This window comes from Carcharhinus amblyrhynchos, chromosome 9, assembly GCF_965287045.1.
Source record: "Carcharhinus amblyrhynchos chromosome 9, sCarAmb.v2.hapA, whole genome shotgun sequence".
In the NCBI taxonomy this organism is placed as follows: Eukaryota; Metazoa; Chordata; class Chondrichthyes; order Carcharhiniformes; family Carcharhinidae; genus Carcharhinus; species Carcharhinus amblyrhynchos.
The window spans coordinates 50,216,320-50,235,532 of NC_137332.1; the positions used below are offsets into that span (position 1 = coordinate 50,216,320).

Genomic DNA, 19,213 nt, shown 5'->3' on the forward strand with positions numbered 1-19,213 from the left:
GGTCAGATTGCTCTCTGGTGGGGAGGCAGGCAAGGGCCGCTGCCATTCTGCACGTGATTGGTGGGGAGGAAGGGGGCAGGGAGCCACAATTCATCTGGGTGGCTGGTGAGATGGGGGGGATAAGGGGGCCATTAATGTTGTAGGGGTGAGGCAACGTCTATGGGGCTGGGGGGGAGACATTATCAGGCCTGGGATCAACGTGGCAGGGGAGGGATTTTTTTTTACTGTGCATGTGCAGTTGAAGGGTCGGATTGGAGCAGCAGTGTTTTGGGCATGATAAGCCTTGCATACAGGCTACTGCAGTGCAATTCAGGCAGAGTGCGTATGGGGGTGCCTGAGAACAGGTCTAAAAGTTGGATCTGAAACACTCCCACATTCAGCACTTAGAATCAAAATGATAGAATTGGGCCCAACGCCTGGGATTGTGCCAAAAAAAATTCTAGGTGCCAAATTCGAGTAAAAACTCGAGTAAAAACTCGAGTAAATCCCTTTTATTTTAAGCGCAATTTTCAAAATGAATCTCCCACACTCTCAGCACTGAAGAGTGCACTAGCATGAATCACGATAAAAATTAACGGGCTTCCTGTTGGAGAGTTCGGCAACATAGAGCTGAGTGCACCACTGAGCATGCACTGATCTGTCATAAAAGAGACTGGCAAATGCACAGTAGCCCCACACTGGCAGCCTCCTGATCGCTGGCTAACAAACCCCCATCGCTGCTGCCCCTCCAATCCACTCATCCCCGATCGCTGGCCTCCTGGACCCATTTGGGCCAGCACTGACACCCTTCCCTTCCTGGCCTACCTCAATCTCCATCCCTCTCCCCAGCCATCCCAATCCCCACCCCCGCATCCTGCAGCACCCCCACCTCAACGGCCAGCACCGATCACCGTCCACCCTCCCTCTGTCACTGGTCCCAAGTGCACAGTGGCAATGGGACCCCCCCACTCCCACAGATCTCTGCCCACAAGCCCCTCCCCAATAGGACCCACCCTCTTGGCAAAGCCCAATGGGCAATGCCAAGGTGCCACTGCCCTGCTGAAATGTCCCTCTTACATGTGATCTCCTGGGAGGCCTCCGTGGATTTCCTTCTCTCCAGCGGAGACAGGCTGCCAGTTTCCCATTAGTGGGAAATTACTTTAAACCCCGCTGGAGCAAACCATTCCAGACGGGGTGGGAGGTAGGGGAGATTAGCGGGTCCAGAGAGTTGAGACCCCAACCCATTAATAAAATTTAAATGAGGATTATAATATTCAAATAATCTCCGCACTGATTTCTGGCACGGAGTTGACGATGCCAGAAATCTGGTGGCTGAAGATGTGCCGCGGCCTTGGCACCCAGTGCAGAGCCCACTGAATAGCCTCTGCTTATGTCTCCTGGCCTGCTGCATCCTGGGAGTGCCGCCCCCGATATCTAAATGTTGTCTATCGCTACCTCCATCTTCTGAGGTAGGCAGTCAACAATTATCGCTTATACACCCACCAATCTTTCCAAAAGTCTTGAATGCCCTTTCTCGCACCCCTGCTTTCCTTGAGGACTCTATTCTATTATCCCACTTTCTTTGTCTGTCGTGTGTTCCGATGACGCCATCTTTCATACCACTTTTTCCAACATGTCTTATCCTGGTTCGACGATTCCTCTCTACCATAGTCGACAGAGCCCAAAACCATGTCTGTCCCATTTCCGACACATCTGCTATCTGGTTTCCCTTGTCCTCAACTTCCACCACACTCCACATTCATCATCTTCCACCATTTCTGCTATCTCTAGTATAATGCCACAACCAAACACATCTTTCCCTCCCCTTTTAGTGTTCTGAAAGAGCATTCCATCAACAAAAGCTTCAGTCACCAGTAATATCTCTCCCTTTCCCACAACATATTCTTGTGTCAGTGCAGGAGAATCAATATCTGCCCTTTTATTTCCACCCTTGCCACTGTCCAAGGCACCAAATAATCCTTCCAGGTGAAAGTGTGGTTTATTTGCAATTTTTTCAATTTGGCATACTGCATTTGCTGCTCAAGAGACAATCTCCTCTACGATTGTGAGATCAAATGCAGATTGTGTGAAAGCTTTGTGAAACAGCTAGATCAGTCCCTGAGCTCCTTATTGCTTGCCATTTGAATTATTTGCCCTGGTCCCACTCTGACCACTCTGTCACTTGTCCTTGACCTCCTAGCCTAATAAAACTTAATGAAAGCTCAGTGAATATTTTTAATAAGGTGCTTCGCAGCCTTCCAGATTCAACATTGAGCTCAACAATTTTATATCATAACCAATGCTCTTATTTTTCAGACAGCTGTTTCTGGTTCTTTGTTATTAGAACAGCTCCTCAAGGCTCAGGCTTTTTTTTTTCTCTTGCCCCATTAACATCCTCTTTGCTTTGCAGAATCAACCCATTTGTCATCACAGACCTTCCCTTTTGTTCAGTTGTGGCTCAGTCAATAGGTCTCTCACCTCTGATTCAGGAGGTATGGGTTCAAGTTCCACCCAAGGACTTGAACATAAAAATCAATGCTGACATTCCTGTGAGATACTTAAGATATGCTGTGTTAGAGGCACTGTATTTGGATGAGATGTTCCCTCTCAGGCGGATGTAAAAGGTCCCACTCATGTCGAAGAACAACATTATTCCTAATGGTTTAGCCGGTATTTATAATTCAATCACCATCACAAGTCTTGCTTCTTTGACTACGGCTGGATCGTGGAACTCCGTTCCTATAAGCACTGTGGGTGTACCTGCAACACATGGACTGCAGTGGTTCTAGAAGGTGGTCCACTACCACCTTCCGAAGAGCAATTACGGATGGGCAATAAAATGCTGCACTTGACCAAGGTGTGCACATTGGATGAACGAAAGAAAAAGCAGATAATCTGGTCATTATTGCATTGTTGTTTGCTCTGCACAAATTGGCTACAATTTAAAAGTACTTATTTGGCTGTTAGATGCTTTGGGATATCCTGTGATCATCAGAAGTGCTACATTAATGTAATTTATTTATTTCTTTCCTCCCCAGTCCCTTTCTCTACCTCTGTAACTGCTTAAAATCTAGTACTTCACTAACCTTTTCCACTTCTGATGAAAGATGATTGACCTCAAATGTTAACTCAATTTCTCTCTCCACAGATGCTACCTGAACTTCCAAGTACTTCCATCATTTTGTCTCTATTTTCAGATTTCCAGAATCTACAGTTTGTTGTTTTTATACTGTATAAATGTTGTTTTGAATTTACTTTCATTCTGGCACCAAACTGCATCATGCTCTTATGAACACAAGCTAATTTTATATTGAACACTCTGGTGTTGCTAGAACCCTGATTTCTCATGGCATGTCTTGATTGGGTTGTTGCTATGTTGTACTAGAATGCCAGTTGTGTTATTGCTTGAGTGATTTGGATGCGGTCACCTTTGTAGTGATTAGACTGCCAGACCAGGGTAATATAAAGGTAGCATTAAGCAAGTTTTGAATTTGCAAAACAAAATTAGAAATGTTCTTTCATTCCAGCTGGACTTTACTTCCATCTATTTCCCATTGCAAATACTGTTTTTGCTTCTGGCACAGAATACATCCATGGAGACATTCAAGTTTTCTGACGTGGAACTCACTGGCAACAGTGGAAATGGCAATAAATAAAATTAGGACAGATTTATTATAGGCTGTGGGTGATTAACATCTGTTTAGTTGAAAATCAAGCTGTACAGCTGGCTTGTATGACTACTTGGCTTAGTTGGTCAGCACATGGTTTCAGTGCAAAGTAGGGAGACCAAGTTCAATCCCCAATTCGCATTGAAATGAGCTGATTTCAGTCAAGGCCAGGTGGAAGCAACACAATTAGTCTTAGCATCCTCAGGATAGCTGGGATGATTAATCAATTAATGCTCTTGTTCCTGAATCGGATCCAGTGACAACTGTTTGAAAATGTGGATGATCAGAGAGGACAGAACAGGATAGAATGTGAATGCCTCTCTGTGCCCAATTTGGGGGTAATCACAGATAATTTTCTGAGTACTTTTTCCCTTTGCCATCCAAACCTGTACATTGGGAAATTTCAGAAGGATGACTGTAATTTAAATTATACATGGCCAATAGGTGCAATTTTCCATCAGCTGCATGTACTCAAAGATTGACCCTTTAGTGTCAAAGCTTGCATGACAAACGTCTACTTGGGGAAGATGCTAGAGAGAACATAAGAACATAAGAAATAGGAGCAGGAGTAGGCCATCTAGCCCCTCGCGCCTGCTCCACCATTCAATAAGATCATGGCTGATCTGATAGTGGGTTCAGTTCCACTTACCCGCCCACTCCCCATAATCCTTAATTCCTTTATTGGTTAAATATCTATCTGTGACTTAAACACATTTAACGAGGTTGCCTCTACTGCTTCACTGGGCAGAGAATTCCAAAGATTCACTACCCTCTCGGAGAAGAAGTTCCTCCTCAACTCTGTTCTAAATTGACTCCCTTGTATTTTGAGGCCCTGTCCCCTAGTTCTTGTTTCCACTGTAACTGGAAATAATCTTGCTGCCTCTGCCCTGTCTAGTCCCTTCATTATTTTATGTGTCTCTACAAGATCTCCCCTCAACCTTCTAAACGCCAATGAGTACAGGCCCAGTCTACTCAATCTCTGCTCATAAGCTAACCCCCTCATCTCCGGAATCAACCTGGTGAAACTTCTCTGTACCCCCTCCAAAGCTAATACATCCTTTCTTAAATAAGAGGACCAAAATTGTACACAGTACTCTAGGTGCGGCCTCACCAGTACCTTGAACAGTTGCAGCATGACCTCCCTGCTTTAATACTCCAACCCCCTCATGATAAAGGCCAACATTCTATTTGCTTTCTTGATTACCTGCTGCACCTGCAAACTGAGGTTTTGTGATTCATGCACAAGGACCCCCAGGTCCCTCTGCACAGTAGCATGTTGTAATTTTTCACCGTTTAAATAAGTCTATTTTACGATTATTCCTTCCAAAGTGGATAACCTCACACTTACCAATGTTATACTCCATCTGCCAGATCCTTGTCCACTCACTTAGCATATCCAAATCTCTCTGCAGACTTTGTGTCCTCCACGCAATTTGCTTTCCCACTCATCTTTGTGTCATCTGCAAACTTTGTTACCCTACACTCAGCCCCGTCCTCCAGATCGTCTATGTATATGGTAAATAGCTGAGGCCCCAACACCAATCCCTGCGGCACGCCACTCATCGCTGATTGCCAACCGGAAAATTCTGAATGTCTGCTGTTAGATAGCCAATTCTCAATCCAAGCTAACACTTTACTCCCAACTCCATGTACCTTTATCTTATGCAGCAACCTTTTGTGAGACACCTTATCGAATGCCTTCTGGAAATCTAAATACACCACATCCAGCGGTTCCCCTCTGTCAACCGCACTCATTATATCCTCATAAAATTCCAGTAAATTAGTCAAACATGACTTTCTCTTCATGAATCCATGCTGTGTCTGCTTGATTGAACCATCCTTTTCCAGCTGTCCTGCTATTTCTTCCTTAATGATAGATCCCAGCATTTTTCCAACTACGGATGTTAAGCGAACCGGCCTGTAGTTACCTGCCTTTTGTCTACCTCCTTTTTTAAACAGTGGTGTTACATTAGCTGTTTTCCAATCAGCTGGCACCTTCCCAAAGTCCAGCAAATTTTGATAAATTACAACTAATGCATTTGCTATTACTTCTGCCGTTTCTTTTAGTACCCTGGGATGCATTCCATCCAGACCAGGGGACTTGTCTACCTTTAGTCCCATTAGCCTACCCGGCACTACCTCTTCAGTAATAGTGATTGTTTTAAGGTCCTCACCTCCTACAGTCCCATGACCATCAATTATTAGTGTGCTATTTGTGTCCTCCACTGTGAAGACCAATACAAAAAACTTGTTTAAGGCCTCAGCCATTTCCTTGTTTCCCATTATTAAATCTCCCTTTTCATCTTCTAAGGAACCAACATTTACTTTAGCCACTCTTCCGTTTTATATGTTTGTAAAAACTTTTACTATCAGTTTTTATATTTTGTGCTAGCTTACTTTCATAATCTATCTTTTCTTTCTTTATTGCTTTCTTAGTAGTTCTTTGTTGTTTTTTTAAAGCTTTCCCAATCTTCTAATCCCCCACTAATTTTGGCCACTCTGTATGCATTGGTTTTTAATTTGATACACTCCTTTATTTCCTTAGTTATCCAGGGCTAGTTATCCCTGTTCTTACATTCCTTATCCCTTTTCTTACATTCCCACCAGCACAGTTGGATGCCAATACAAATAAACACCTTCAAGAAACTATATTTACTAGTTTCTGCTGAATTAGTTCAGCTCTACATACCATAACCCAGTTGTCAATAGTGAATGCTACTTAGTATTTGATTAAGATCTTCATAGAACAAAAGCAAAATACTGCAGGTGCAGGAAATAAAACCAGAATGCCCAGCAGGTCTAGCAGCATTTATGGACAGAGAAACAGAGTTATAGTTTCAGGTCAATGACCTGAATGTACGTTTAAGAATGGATGATATTAGTTTAGAAAGAGGTTTGTGTCATGCATTGACACTTGTATAGACCTGTTTGGCCAAATGACTTGTTTTTATTGTCTAAACTGTACGAAATACTTTGTTTGCACCATTTGCTGTATTAATTTCAGCTCACTGGACAATGAGAGACTGCCAACATTTTTATGTAACCAAAAGAGAAAATGTTGGAAAATCTCAGCAGATCTGGCTGCATCTGTAAGAAGAAAAATGAGCTGATGTTGAGTCCAGATGACCCTTTGTCAAAGGAGATTTTGCTTTCAGATTCCAGCATCCTCAGTAATTTGCTTTTATCCTACAATTTTGTGTACCAAACAAATAGCATGGACATGCACAAAAATCAATAGTTTTGAAAGATATCGCAGCCTGCTTGCAAAGTTTGTATGTTGTCAATTATTAATCCACCAATACTATCTCAACGTCAGTGAAATCAAAACGATTAACATTATTGTTGATCTGCTCTGGAAATTACCTGAAGTGACTTCCATTAGAATTCTGTATAACCTTCAAACTCCCTGGTGGTGAATTTAGCAATCTCTATGTAATAATTCATCAGAACAATTCCCAGTCTGTATTGAATTTGCTAATCTCCTCTTGGGGAAAGGCAGCAATTTAATAGAGCTCAATGTCTGCTGACTACGGAAAAGACAAAACCGCTATTCAGAAACCCATGCACAGTGTGTGCTCTTTTGGACATTTGGCAAGAACTGAATCAAACTCAGTTATTATGTCTCTTCATGCTTGATTCACCTCTTGATATTCTTTATCTAGATTGATTATTGAAGTGAGTTACTGACTGGCTGCCTGAACCACTGGAAAAATTCCTCAGTACAAGTTGATGCATTCAGTAAGATGGGTAGAAACTTTGAATTAAAAACTTGCAGCAGAAGCATGTTGGTGTCCCTGCTTGTTTTCTTAAACTCTCTCCTGCTTGCAGACCTGCAAAGCAGGAGCATCAGCCAACAAACATTCAAGCACAGGGAAGTGACCAAAAGATTGTACACGATATGTATACTGCTGTAAATCAGTCCTATACTACACAAATCAAAACTTACAAAAACTCGTTAAATATTTCTATTTCATGTTAAATAGTTAACTAATTCCTTTTGGTCCAGGGAGACTACTTTAGTTGTCAGATTTCTGCCATTTAATGTACAGGTGAAGCTCATTCTTTTTAATTTTGATTATTCCCAACTACAACATAATCTGCATCTATTTTGAGAATTTGCCTGAGAATGAATGTGGAATTCCATAACAATAACTTGTACTTGGAAAATGCTTTTAGTATAGCAAAATGTCCCTAAGCCCTTCACAGGAATGTTATCTGAGGCTCAAAGAACATATCAGGACAGATCACCAAATCTTTGATCAAAGAGGTAGGTTTTGATGAGCATTTTAAAGGAGGAAAGAGAGATGATGTTTAAGGACACAAGTGGTTAGCATTGCTGCCTCACAGCACCAGGGGCCCAGGTTCAATTCCTGGCTTGGATCACTGTCTGTGTGGAGTCTGCACGTTCTCCCTGTGTCTGCATGGATTTCCTCCTGGTGCTCCAGTTTCATCCCACTCTCTGAAAGACATGATGGTTAGGTATAGTGGCCATGCTAAATTCTCCCTCAGTGTACCTGAATGCCAGAATTTGGCAACTAAGGGATCTTCACAGTAACTTCATTGCAATTTTAATGCAAGTCTACTTGTGACACAAAAATAAATACCCACGTTTAGGGCATTGGCAGTTGAATACATGCTAGTGGCTTAGTGATTAAAGTTAGGAATGCAGAGATTTTGGAGGCTTGTACGGTTGGAGGAGATGATAAAGATAATGAAGGACAAGGCCACTGAGGGATTAGAAAACAAGGAAGAGAATCTTAAAATCAAAGAAGTGCTTAACCAAGGGTCAACATAGGTCACTGAGCACAGGGCTAATGACTGAACAGGATTTGCTCACTGTATGTTAAGATATAAGCAGCAGAATTTTGGATGTGTTTGCTGAGGGGGGATATGGAAGGCCAGATAATGTCAATTTATCGGCAATCATATTGCATAGACATTACAATGTTGAAGACAGGTGATAAGTATAGGCTCACCTATAAATGGTCAGTTTAATTGTTTTAACTAAAATAGTATAAATGGGTATGGCTGCAACAGCAGGCTGTAGAATTACCTGTTTTACTCAAAATAGGAGTGGGGTTTGGAAGGAATTAAGAGAGTCTGTCACTGCTGAACTATCTTAAGAATAAACCTGCTTGAGGTAGAAGACTAGCTTCTTCATTGCACTTGATATTATTTCCAATAATTACACATTGTGGAAGTACTAGTAACAACCATTGGAATACACATAACAAAGGCATGGATAAGGATTTCAGCAGATGATTAAATGAAACAGGGCAGGACATGTGATATCACGGAGAATACAAGTTCCACTGAATACAAAGCTGTCAACTTGCACCATAATATCATTATTTTACTTTAGAATCCATCACAAATGTATATCCATTTTTGCCCTTCAAGTAAATGTCACTAAAAATTGGTCGTGATGTAGGCCTCCTAACTCTTTTTCAACATTTAGTTGGAAGTTATAAGTGTAATAACATTCTCTTGCTCTCCCATGTATAGTGACTGCATCAGTAATGGCAAGCATTTCATTTGTTACCAGTTGATGAAAAGCTAGAAAAAGGAAAAGAGACAAACTTGGATTTATATAGCACCTTTTGCAACCTTAGGACAATTGCAAATCACTCTATTTCCAATGAACTACTTTTAAAATGTTGTCACTGTTGAAATACAGCATATGATTGAGTCAGAACTATTCCATGATTCACAGCCCTTTTAAAATATAAGATCTATGGATACAGGATGGTTACTGTCATTATAAATCAGTTGTGCGATCATCAATTTTGTTATTTCACTCTTAATGAATAGTGAGAGAATGATTAATCTTGCTCTGAAGAGAGAAATAGCAAAATAATGATTAACTGAAAGAAGAAATAAAAGGGAACTAGAAAATCAAGAAAGGTGAGAAAAGATGAAGATAAAAGAAACAGAAGGAAGAAAAAAGATAAAGAAAGAAAAACTAAGTGTAGATAAAGAGAAAAAATATTCCATTCATATTTCTAATGCAGTAAAAGCTACACATCTGGAATACTGTGAACAGTTTTGGTCCCCTTATTTCAGGAAACATATACTGGCATTGAAGGCATTTCAGAGAAGATCCCAGATATGGGAAGATTTTCTTATGAAAACAGATTGATTAGGTTGGGCTTGTATTCATGGGAGGTTAGAAAAATGACAGGTGACCTTATTAAGACATTGAGAATTGTAGGGGGCTTGATATGGTAGATGCTGAGAGGTTGATTACCCTTGTGGGAGAGTCTAGAACCAGAAAGCATAATCTCAGGATAAAGGGTCATACATTTGAATTTCTTTTCTGAGGGTAGTGAATCTGTGGAATTCTTCAGTGGCTTTGTCCTTAACTATGTTCAAGGCTGAGATAGACAGAATTTTAATCAGTAAGGGAATCAAAGGTTATGGGAATAAGGCAGGAAAGTGGAGTGACATTATCATATCAGATCAGTCATGCTCTCATTGCATGCCAGAGCAGACTCGATAGGCCTACTGGCCTGCTTCTGCTCCTATGTCTTATGGTCTAGGTGCACCATGAGCTAAATTTTCATAATGATTTAAGTTGCAATTTAGAGGAGCTACATTTTCACTACCTACTCATGTTGTGAAGTTGGATGGGTGTACACAAGTGCAAATAGACTGGGCACTTCTCGTAGATTTACCTCCCCAGAAAATAATTGAGATTAAATCGATTATTAAAACACCAGCATTTATTTTCTCAGTAAAAGATCACCTTTTAAAATCAAAACTTTACATCATTCCAGTTTATACAAAAGGTTATTTCTATCCTTGCTGGTGTGAGACCACTGTATCCAGGTGATTTCTGATGATTAAAGGTACTTCTTCCTGCTGTTATCAAGGAACACTATTCTATTGGCCCAACTTTAACCAGAAAATTGCTCAGTTCCCTGGGGCACTCAGAAATCAGCAAACCCCAATTAAAACAGGTTAGGTTATTGTTTTAAATCATATTGATGTTTCTGATGCAGTATCTCCACTGTAAGATTGCATTACAACTGAAAGTATCAAATCCGTCCAGTGTTAACAGCTCTGGATGCTATGAAGGTACCAACCAACTTACATTTCACTTGCAATTGACGAATTCCTAGACATAGATTTTGGTGACAATTCATAATCGCTGTCTGAGCGATAGAGAAAGGATTCTCGTCGTTGGTTGTGGCTTGGGAAATTAGTGTGCAATACAAGTCCTGATCCAGGGCTGACCTGAGGATCCAATGGACTCCGGCCTGGAGAGGGACCATTCTCAACATCAAAACTATTAGAAAAACACACACAAAAAAAACTTTATTGACACATGCTTATATATATATATATATATATTTTGTAAAAGTTAATTGTTAACAATGAATCTATGATATTACATGGATTTTTTTCTGCTGTTTGTTTGAATCACAAATCATTTAACACCCTGCACTTAGTACAGTAGGGACATGCCCTGGTTTTAGGTGTCTGCAAATGGAACTTTTAGCTTGCCGCCAGGAAGCACACAAGACGAATCAATCAACAAATCCAGCTATTGAGCACAAGAACTATACAATTCTTCAAATCAATTATTTAAAATTTACCATTTTAAAAATTTAAATTAAGAGCTGCAGGTATTATGCTAAGTAATTGGAAAAGCTATAAGAGAACTTGTAACAATTAAGAGTGCATCACATTTCATTAAGCAAACAAAATACGTTAGAACTATTACAACAAAGTTGGAATGGTTGGAAAGGTCGTGAAAAAACTTGAAAGTCTTCGGTTTGGGACAACAAAAAGAAAACAATTCTCACTTGGTGTTTCCTTAGATGGAAGAAATGTATGTTGGAGAGGCTAATACAAGCACTTCTCAGCAATCTGAAGCAACATGCTAAGCAATAGAGCTTGAATGAGCAACTTTCTTTACTTTAGCTAGAACATGTCGCCAGGGGCTCTAGAAGAAATGTGAAGCAACAACAGCTTGTATTTATAAAACACCTTAAAAGTATTGAAAGTCCCAAGGTGCCTCACAGGGGCATTTAAAAAAAAGATCCAAGTCACACAATAGGATTTTGGATAGCTGACAAGAAGTTGAATGAAAGGTGTGTCTTACAGGATGGAAGTGAGGTAGGGAGGTTGAGTGGTTTGGAAAGTAAGTTTAGAAAGTAAGCTTAAGGCCCAGGCAGCTGAATACATGGCCGCCAATGGTGGAATGATTAAGAACGGAGAAGTTCAAGAGGCCAGAATTAGAAGGACACAAATACCTTGGACAGCTGTAGGGCTGGATGAGATTAATGAGATAGGAAGGGATGAGATCGTGGATGAATTAGTAAAGAAGGATGACCATTTGAAAATTAACCAGGATCAAAACAACTTAATGGGCCTAGGAAAAGACTTACTTAAAAACTAAACTTAAGTAGTGAATTTGGATTTACATATAGAGCAAGTAAACAGTGCAACATCTGGAAGAAATTAGTATGCAGAAAGAAATAGAATAGTTAGGCAGGAAACGGAGCAAATTAAGATCAATAAATTGTGTGGCAAATTAGACAAAAGAAATACTGTAGAAACAGCATGTTAGAAGGAACAGAACATGTCTATCATATTTGGGGTCAAGATTATATAGTAAAATGAACGAATTCCCAATCAATTGCTCTAAGTCCAGCAAACAAAACATGACACACAGTGGTTCCAATTTATAGTTGAACTTACTTGTTACTAAAGTGAAAAAACAGATTCCTTCAAGTTTTTACACTTGTGGAAGGCCAACACATTAATAATTATTTGCACAGAAAAGTCATATTTTAGCTAGACTGTGACAGTACCCTCAGTTTTTGACCTGTAAATGAATACCCAAGACAGTTAGATGGCCAAGAGCTTCAGATTCTACCAGTTCACTGCTTATATTCAACAAAACGTAAAATAATAATATAAAAAGTAATAACAGGCATTGAGTAAAAAGCTCCCAGGAACAAAAGAACAGTCATGACTTGCTAGCAGTGCTATGACAATGTAGATCTGTTGCAGTAGGTACAAATGCTATTCACAACATGCAGTGTGTAACAGTGAATCACAAGGTTAGAATAATAAATGATTTATAAAAATGTAAAATTATTCCTCAAAAGATAAAGAATACTGAAGAAATTACTCAAACAGATGGTTGACAAGGCTTTGATGGTTTATGCTCAAATATCCTGAGGAAAATGAAGGAAGAAATAGCGGTGATTCAATGACTTTTCAAAATGCTATGGTCGGGAAAATTGTGCTAGGGGACTGACTGAAGGGTGGGAAATGTGACATCCTTGTTCGAAGGAGACAGGAATAACCAAAACAGCTGTTGGCTAGCTAACCTTATTTTAGTTTCTGATAAACAACAAAGGAGTGCTGAGAACTCCCTTTGGTGACACATTTCAATGCTTGCCCTTTGTCTGCATTATTGTAGAGGCAAGCATTCTGCAAGGGCAATGTAAAGATGCAAAGGCCATCTCTGTCCCCATTTGCATTATGGCTGGGAACTGAGAATTGCCAGACAAATTGAATAGGAGAATGAGCCCCTAGAATCTGCAATGAAGGCTGAAATTCTTTAAAACTAGAGAAATAAATTAATTTGCTTGCTTGAGATTGTAAGTTGCTGGTCTACATCATTAGTCTAATAAGATACATAATCAGAGCTCTTGGCCACAGAATCATCCATGGTTTGCTGTCAGGTTTAGTTTTATGATACTCCTATGAAGTATTACATTAAAGGCTTTATTCAAGTGCAATTTGTTGGTGTGCTTCAGTGTAAAATTGTGCCAGGGACTGACTGAAGGATGGAAAACATTACATCTTTGTCCAAAAGAGACAGGGCTAACCAAAATGTTGACCAGTTAACCTTACTTTAGTTTCTGGTAAATCACTAAGGGATAATTTTATCTTCCTGTGACTGGCACCAAGCAGGTGAAGCATACCCAAATTATATTTCTGAGTACATCCCTGATGTGTCTCTAGCACAGGTCCAATCCTTACCAGGGCCTTGACCTGTAACTAGAAATACAGCTTATCCTGCAGACCACAAGAGCTGGCAGCAGGTCTGACTAATGTCTTCATTCCAGACACAACTATCTTTAAATCACTAACTTCAGCTAGTTTAATTCTTAGAACTATATCAAACAGCTTGACTGGCTTGAATCAAAATGTGAAGATGCGTTCTTATAACCAATGTTTTATAATTGATCTTAATATTCAAATACTTGGACTGAATTGTTGCTGTAATAATCTAATTGACAGCAGATTAATACCAATGGCCCCACATTCAATTCAGATTGCCATAGAATTAGAGAAAAGTTACAACACAGAATATTGTTACCATGCCATTCTCTGCAAGAGCTCAGCTGGTTCCACTGCCCAGCCCGTTCCTCTTGCAGATCTTTTCTCTTCAGGTACTAGCCAATTTCTATTCTGTTTCTGCATTTTATCCCTTTATTTTCTGTTTTCTTTGTTCTTCCTACCAAATGCATATCATTATCCTCCATGCTTTTTACAATACTTCCAAGTTTTGGTCATTATTATAAACTAATAAAGGCAGTAGTGATCTCTGGAGAACCCCATGTTATACCTTCCTTTTGTGTAAAAAAACACCCATGAGCACTACCGTTTCCTGTTATGCACCCAACTTCATATCAACACTGCCATTTTCCCTTTTAGCCCATGTGCTTCAACTACCCTAACAAGTCTATTATGCAACAATTTTATCAAGCAACTTCTGAAAATCCATATACACCAGATCAACTGCATTGTCCTCATCAACACTGTTTTCTTATCAAATTCTCAATCAAGTTAGTTAAGCGTGATTTGTCTTTCACAAATCCATGCTGATTTTCTTTAATTAATTCACACTTGTCCAGGAAATTGTTAATCTTGTCCTGAGTTATTCTGTCTAACAGATTTCTCACCATTTACATTAAACTGACTGGCCTGTATTTCTTGGCTGTATCCTTATATTCTTTTTTTGAACAAAGGTATCAGAATTGAAATTCCCCAGTCCTCTGACACCCAGCCCGTATCTTTTTCTCCTCCTTAATGTTGTCAACATTCTTGGATACATCTAATCCAATCCTGATAGCTCATCAACTTGAAGTATGATCAGGCTTTCTAGTACATCCTCGATCAGATTTTAACCAATCCAGTAAGGCTATAAATTCTATCGTCATGGCTCAAATGAAGGAAAATCTTCAAAGGAAAAAGGGCATCAGAAAGTATTCTGCATTTTTAAATTGATCCCAACATTCCACCTACAGAGTTGCCAGCCAGCAACCAACCCTGCTAATAATAAATGTGTCAAGAAGTACGTTACTGTTGATAGGAAAGCTCTGACCAGTGCCAAGTGGGTATCTTCACTTGCAGTTGTATTGAAAAGGTCAATTTGTCAAAAGTCAAAAGCACTTAACAAAACTCTCAGATGTAATCATTACCCACTTTGATCCATAGGCCCAACTGGGAAAATGGATTTTGGCATCATCTTCTTTGGCAATCACTCGCTAATGAGTACAATTGTCCACCTAAGAAACTCTGTGTCACTGGTCATAGGTTCTGTGATGCTTGCGTGGTTGATGAGCCCAACTCTAGAACCGCATCTAAGACTACAAATGTAGCAGGTGTTTCTGGGAAGTGGAATTGATCCTTGGCCTTGAGATCACTAGCATTCCTTTCTCAGACTCCTTTTCCAGACCTACTCCTGCTGTTGGATGTTTTCTAAGAATTACGTTTTTTCAGTCAGGAGGTTTCTCTAGGTAGGTTTCTTCTGAAAAAGGGTCCCCCAAGTGTTGACATTCATGTTGCATTTCTTGAGGTGTTTTTAAAGCACTTCCTCTTATTTTGTTGCCTTCCTTGAGCTGGGCAAAGATTTGCTTTAGCAGTCGGGGTTTTGCATCTGACCAGCCCAATAAAGTTAGTTTAGGATGATCATAGCCTTGATGCTGGTGCTCTTGGCTTCTTCAAAGACACTGATGCTAGTTTGCATGACTTCTTAGCTGATGCGGGGAATCTGTGTCAGGGCATTGATGGTATGTCTCCAGAGGCTTGAGGTGGCATCTGTATATAGTCCAGGTTTCTAAGCTGTATAGAAGAGTTGGGAAGATGACTGCCTTGTACATGAGGACCTTAGTACCTGAACGTATATTGTAATCATCAAAGACTCTCATCCTTAGGCATCTGAAAGCAGCCCTTATGGGTTGACTATGATGTTGGATCTCTATGTCATGTCAGCCTTAGATGAGAGGTGGCCCACAGGTAGGGGAAATGTTCCACGTTTGGGAGGATTCTCCATTGATCTTAATGGAAGGAGACACTTGTTCTGGGGCAGGTTGATAAAAATCGAGTCTTCTTGAGGTTGAAGCTAAAACTGATTCTTTGGTATGCTTTCACGAAGGTGTCAACATGGTTTAGAGATTCTCTTCTAAGAGCACGGAATTGGTGTTGTCATCTGCATAGTCAAGTTCATCTTCTTCTTGGATTTCAATCAATTGAGATTGAAAAGGTTTCCGTCCATCCTAGAGATGATGTCCACTACACTGGGAAAATGGTCTTGAGAAGGTGAATACTAGTGGCGATGGAGGTAGAGAAAAGGGTGGAGGTGATAATGCATCCCTCCTTGACTCTAGCCTTGACCACAGAGGTTTCTGTCAATATTCCATTGGTGAGGACTGTCACTGACATCTGAGGAGTCAGAGGATGTTGAAGAATTTCTCTATACAGCCTGCCTTTGATGGGATCTTCCACAGAACTTTGTGATTGACTGAGTTGAACACCTTTGTTAAATCAGTGAAGACTATGGAGAGTGGTTGATGTTGTTCTTGGCATTTCTCTTGAAGTTCTCAAGGAGTGAAAATCATGTCCATGGTCTGATGTATGGGTTAAAATTCATCTGCTTACTTGTCAAATCCAAAAATGTAGATGATTACACATGACTTCCTAAATTTTTCCAGCTCAAGTAATTTTGAAACCAAAATGGCAAGCCACTTTATATTATATCCTGATCTGGACAGGTTGAGTTAGTGGGCAAATCAATGGCAGATGCAATATAATTTAAATAAATGTGACGTTATTCACTTTGGAAGCAAAAACAAGAAGGCAGATTACTACCTGAATGGCTGTAAATTGGGAGAGAGGTGTGTGCAACAGGACCTGGGTGCCCTTGTGCACCAGTGGCTGAAGGTAAGCATGCAGGTGCAGCAGGCAATAAAGAAGGCAAATGGTATGTTGGCCTTTGTTGCAAGAAGTTTTGAGTATAGGGATGTGTTGTTGCAATTGGCCATAGTGAGGCTACCTCTGGAGTATTGTGTGCAGTTTTGGTCTCCTTTTCTGAGGAAGTATGTCCTTGGTCCGGAAGGGGTGCAGTGAAGGTTTACCAGACTGATTCCAGGGATAGCGGGACTGATGTATGAGGAGAGATTGACTAGGTTAGGATTGTTTGCACTGGAGTTCAGATGAATGAGGAGGAGATCTCATAGAAGCTTATAAAATTCTAACAGGACGAGTTAGACTAGATGCAGGGAGGATGTTCCTGATGGTGGGGGAGTCCAGAACCAGGTGTCATAGTCTGAGATTCAGGTAGACCATTTAGGACAGAGGTGAGGAGATATTTCTTTACCCAAAGAATAGTGAATTCATTACCACAGAAGCAGTAGATACCAAAACATTGAATGTATTCATGAGGTGGCTAGGTATAGCACCTCTATGATCTGCTTGGGGAATCATTAATTGACCTCCCAGTTAGACTCATTGAATATGAGCTCTCCAGGGATTGGTAAGTAACCAACAAGGTGGAGCTCATATACCTAATCATGTATAAAACAAAACCCTGAGAGGATCCATTAACCTATTGGTCTCAATGGGACCTTTTGTGTTCACCACAGGCTTGTGGTTATTATTTATTTTCATTTTGTGTGATAAGAGCACGGTTCCTTCACAGCCAACTTCAGGAGTCATTATACTAAGTGACCTGGGAGTATTTCCTGCATTTTGTTTGCATTTTATAAAACTTTCTTTTGTGAGATGGGAATACAGATTCAATCAAGTTTGAAGAAGAATGCAAATTAAAGCATGCAGAAAGATTCTTGTCGATAATGAAGTGTGTTTGGTAGATGTTCATAGATTACTTCTGCTACGTAAGTGAGACAGCAACGATAAATAAGTTGAAAATATTCTCCCAAATATCTGACCCATCCTGGGAGGGAGGGACAGGTTCAGGTCACAGGGGAAGATCCAATTTCTGACTCCAAGGATTTGGATGGGGTGGTGATCTGATGGCTGAGGAAGGGGTACAATGGCAGAGAAGGATGTATCATGGTGGGCTGGGTGGAAGCACATCCATCCCTTCTGATCCACAAGCTGTGCCTATGCTCACCTAACTTAAGCAGCCGGGTTTCCTGACTCTCGAAAACGTTGTCAGAGTTAAACCTGTAAGAAAGGCTATATGTGAGACAACCAGCCATACAATATATTAACATTGTAAATAGCCAACCTGCTTCCCAGAAGTGGGTTGGTTGTCCGCGCCTCCTGTTCTACCTCTCTGAACCTGGAAAAAGGCACGTTAAGGCTGGGTTTCAGAATTTTTAAACCTTTATCTCACTCAACCCCAACTCACCCATTTGTTTTGACCTTTGACAATGAAACTTTTGTTAAGCTTGCCCAGAGTCTACACTCAACCCTCTCTCCCAACTCATTGCCTTTAAAGAGTTTCTTCTTCACCTGAAAGGAAAAAGTACTGTTTTTCATGAAAACATTTTCATCACCTTAAACACAATGTGTGTGAAAACATATTGGCTATTTGCTTTTGCAAAGAAAAGGCCACCCCACCATCAGACTGCCAACAAATCAACAGGGTTTAGCTGGTGGCTTTGCCTTGCAGCATTGGCATCCTCACCACTGGTATAATACCAGCCGTTGTGGAGAAGGTGGTGGCGAAGCCCCTTATTTGGGCAGAGAGCAGATATGTTTTGGTTACACCTACTACATCTGAATCTATGCTACAGATTATTGCCTCCAGTTCCCCGGTTTTATTTTGGGTGCTGTGTACATTGCTTCACAGACAGTTTAATTCATTCTTTTACTGCTTTACAAGGTTAAAATTTTGTTGACAGCTCGGATTGTCAACCATCCCTAAAAGGGTGGGAATCTCCTGGTATTGACATAAATCTCCCCCTGGACAAAGAAAGCCTTGTGGGAGATTTTAAACTGCAACATCAATGGCAAAATATAGAACTCAAGTTGCGTGGCAACTTCTTGAGAGCCGTCCCTAGCATACCTTCTAATTCTACCTTTCAATTTTGCTCTCTGCTTTTAAAACTCTGCTCTCTATGATTGAAACGCTACATTCTGCACCCTCTCCTTTCCTTCTCTATGAATGGTATGTTTTGTCAGTATGGTGTGCAAGAGACAATACTTTTCATTGTATACTTACACATTTGACAATTATAAATCAAATCAAAGAAGAGGGTGACAGGTCAGACTTGCCAAGTCAAGGATTTCTTTTCCTTCAGCTGTTTGTTCTCCACCATCTGTAATGCAGTAGCTGACACTGCGGGGGGCTT

The 19,213-nt window shown here is 40.4% G+C and overlaps 1 protein-coding gene across 5 annotated transcripts in view; it reads right to left on the reverse strand.

Annotated features, from left to right (window-relative positions):
* The window catches only part of LOC145347785 (3',5'-cyclic-AMP phosphodiesterase 4B-like), a 308,064-nt gene that overhangs the window by 169,723 nt on the left and 119,128 nt on the right, over positions 1-19,213 (reverse strand). For 4 of the 5 annotated variants that reach the window (XM_080195601.1, XM_080195598.1, XM_080195599.1 and 1 more), the window contains exon 2: positions 10,741-10,935. In XM_080195601.1, coding sequence (XP_080051727.1) covers positions 10,741-10,772 — 32 coding nt within the window. In that variant the 5' untranslated portion in view covers positions 10,773-10,935. Of the gene's footprint in view, positions 1-10,740; positions 10,936-18,027; positions 18,081-19,213 lie in introns of all 5 variants that reach the window. The other variant, XM_080195600.1, reaches the window with a different exon arrangement.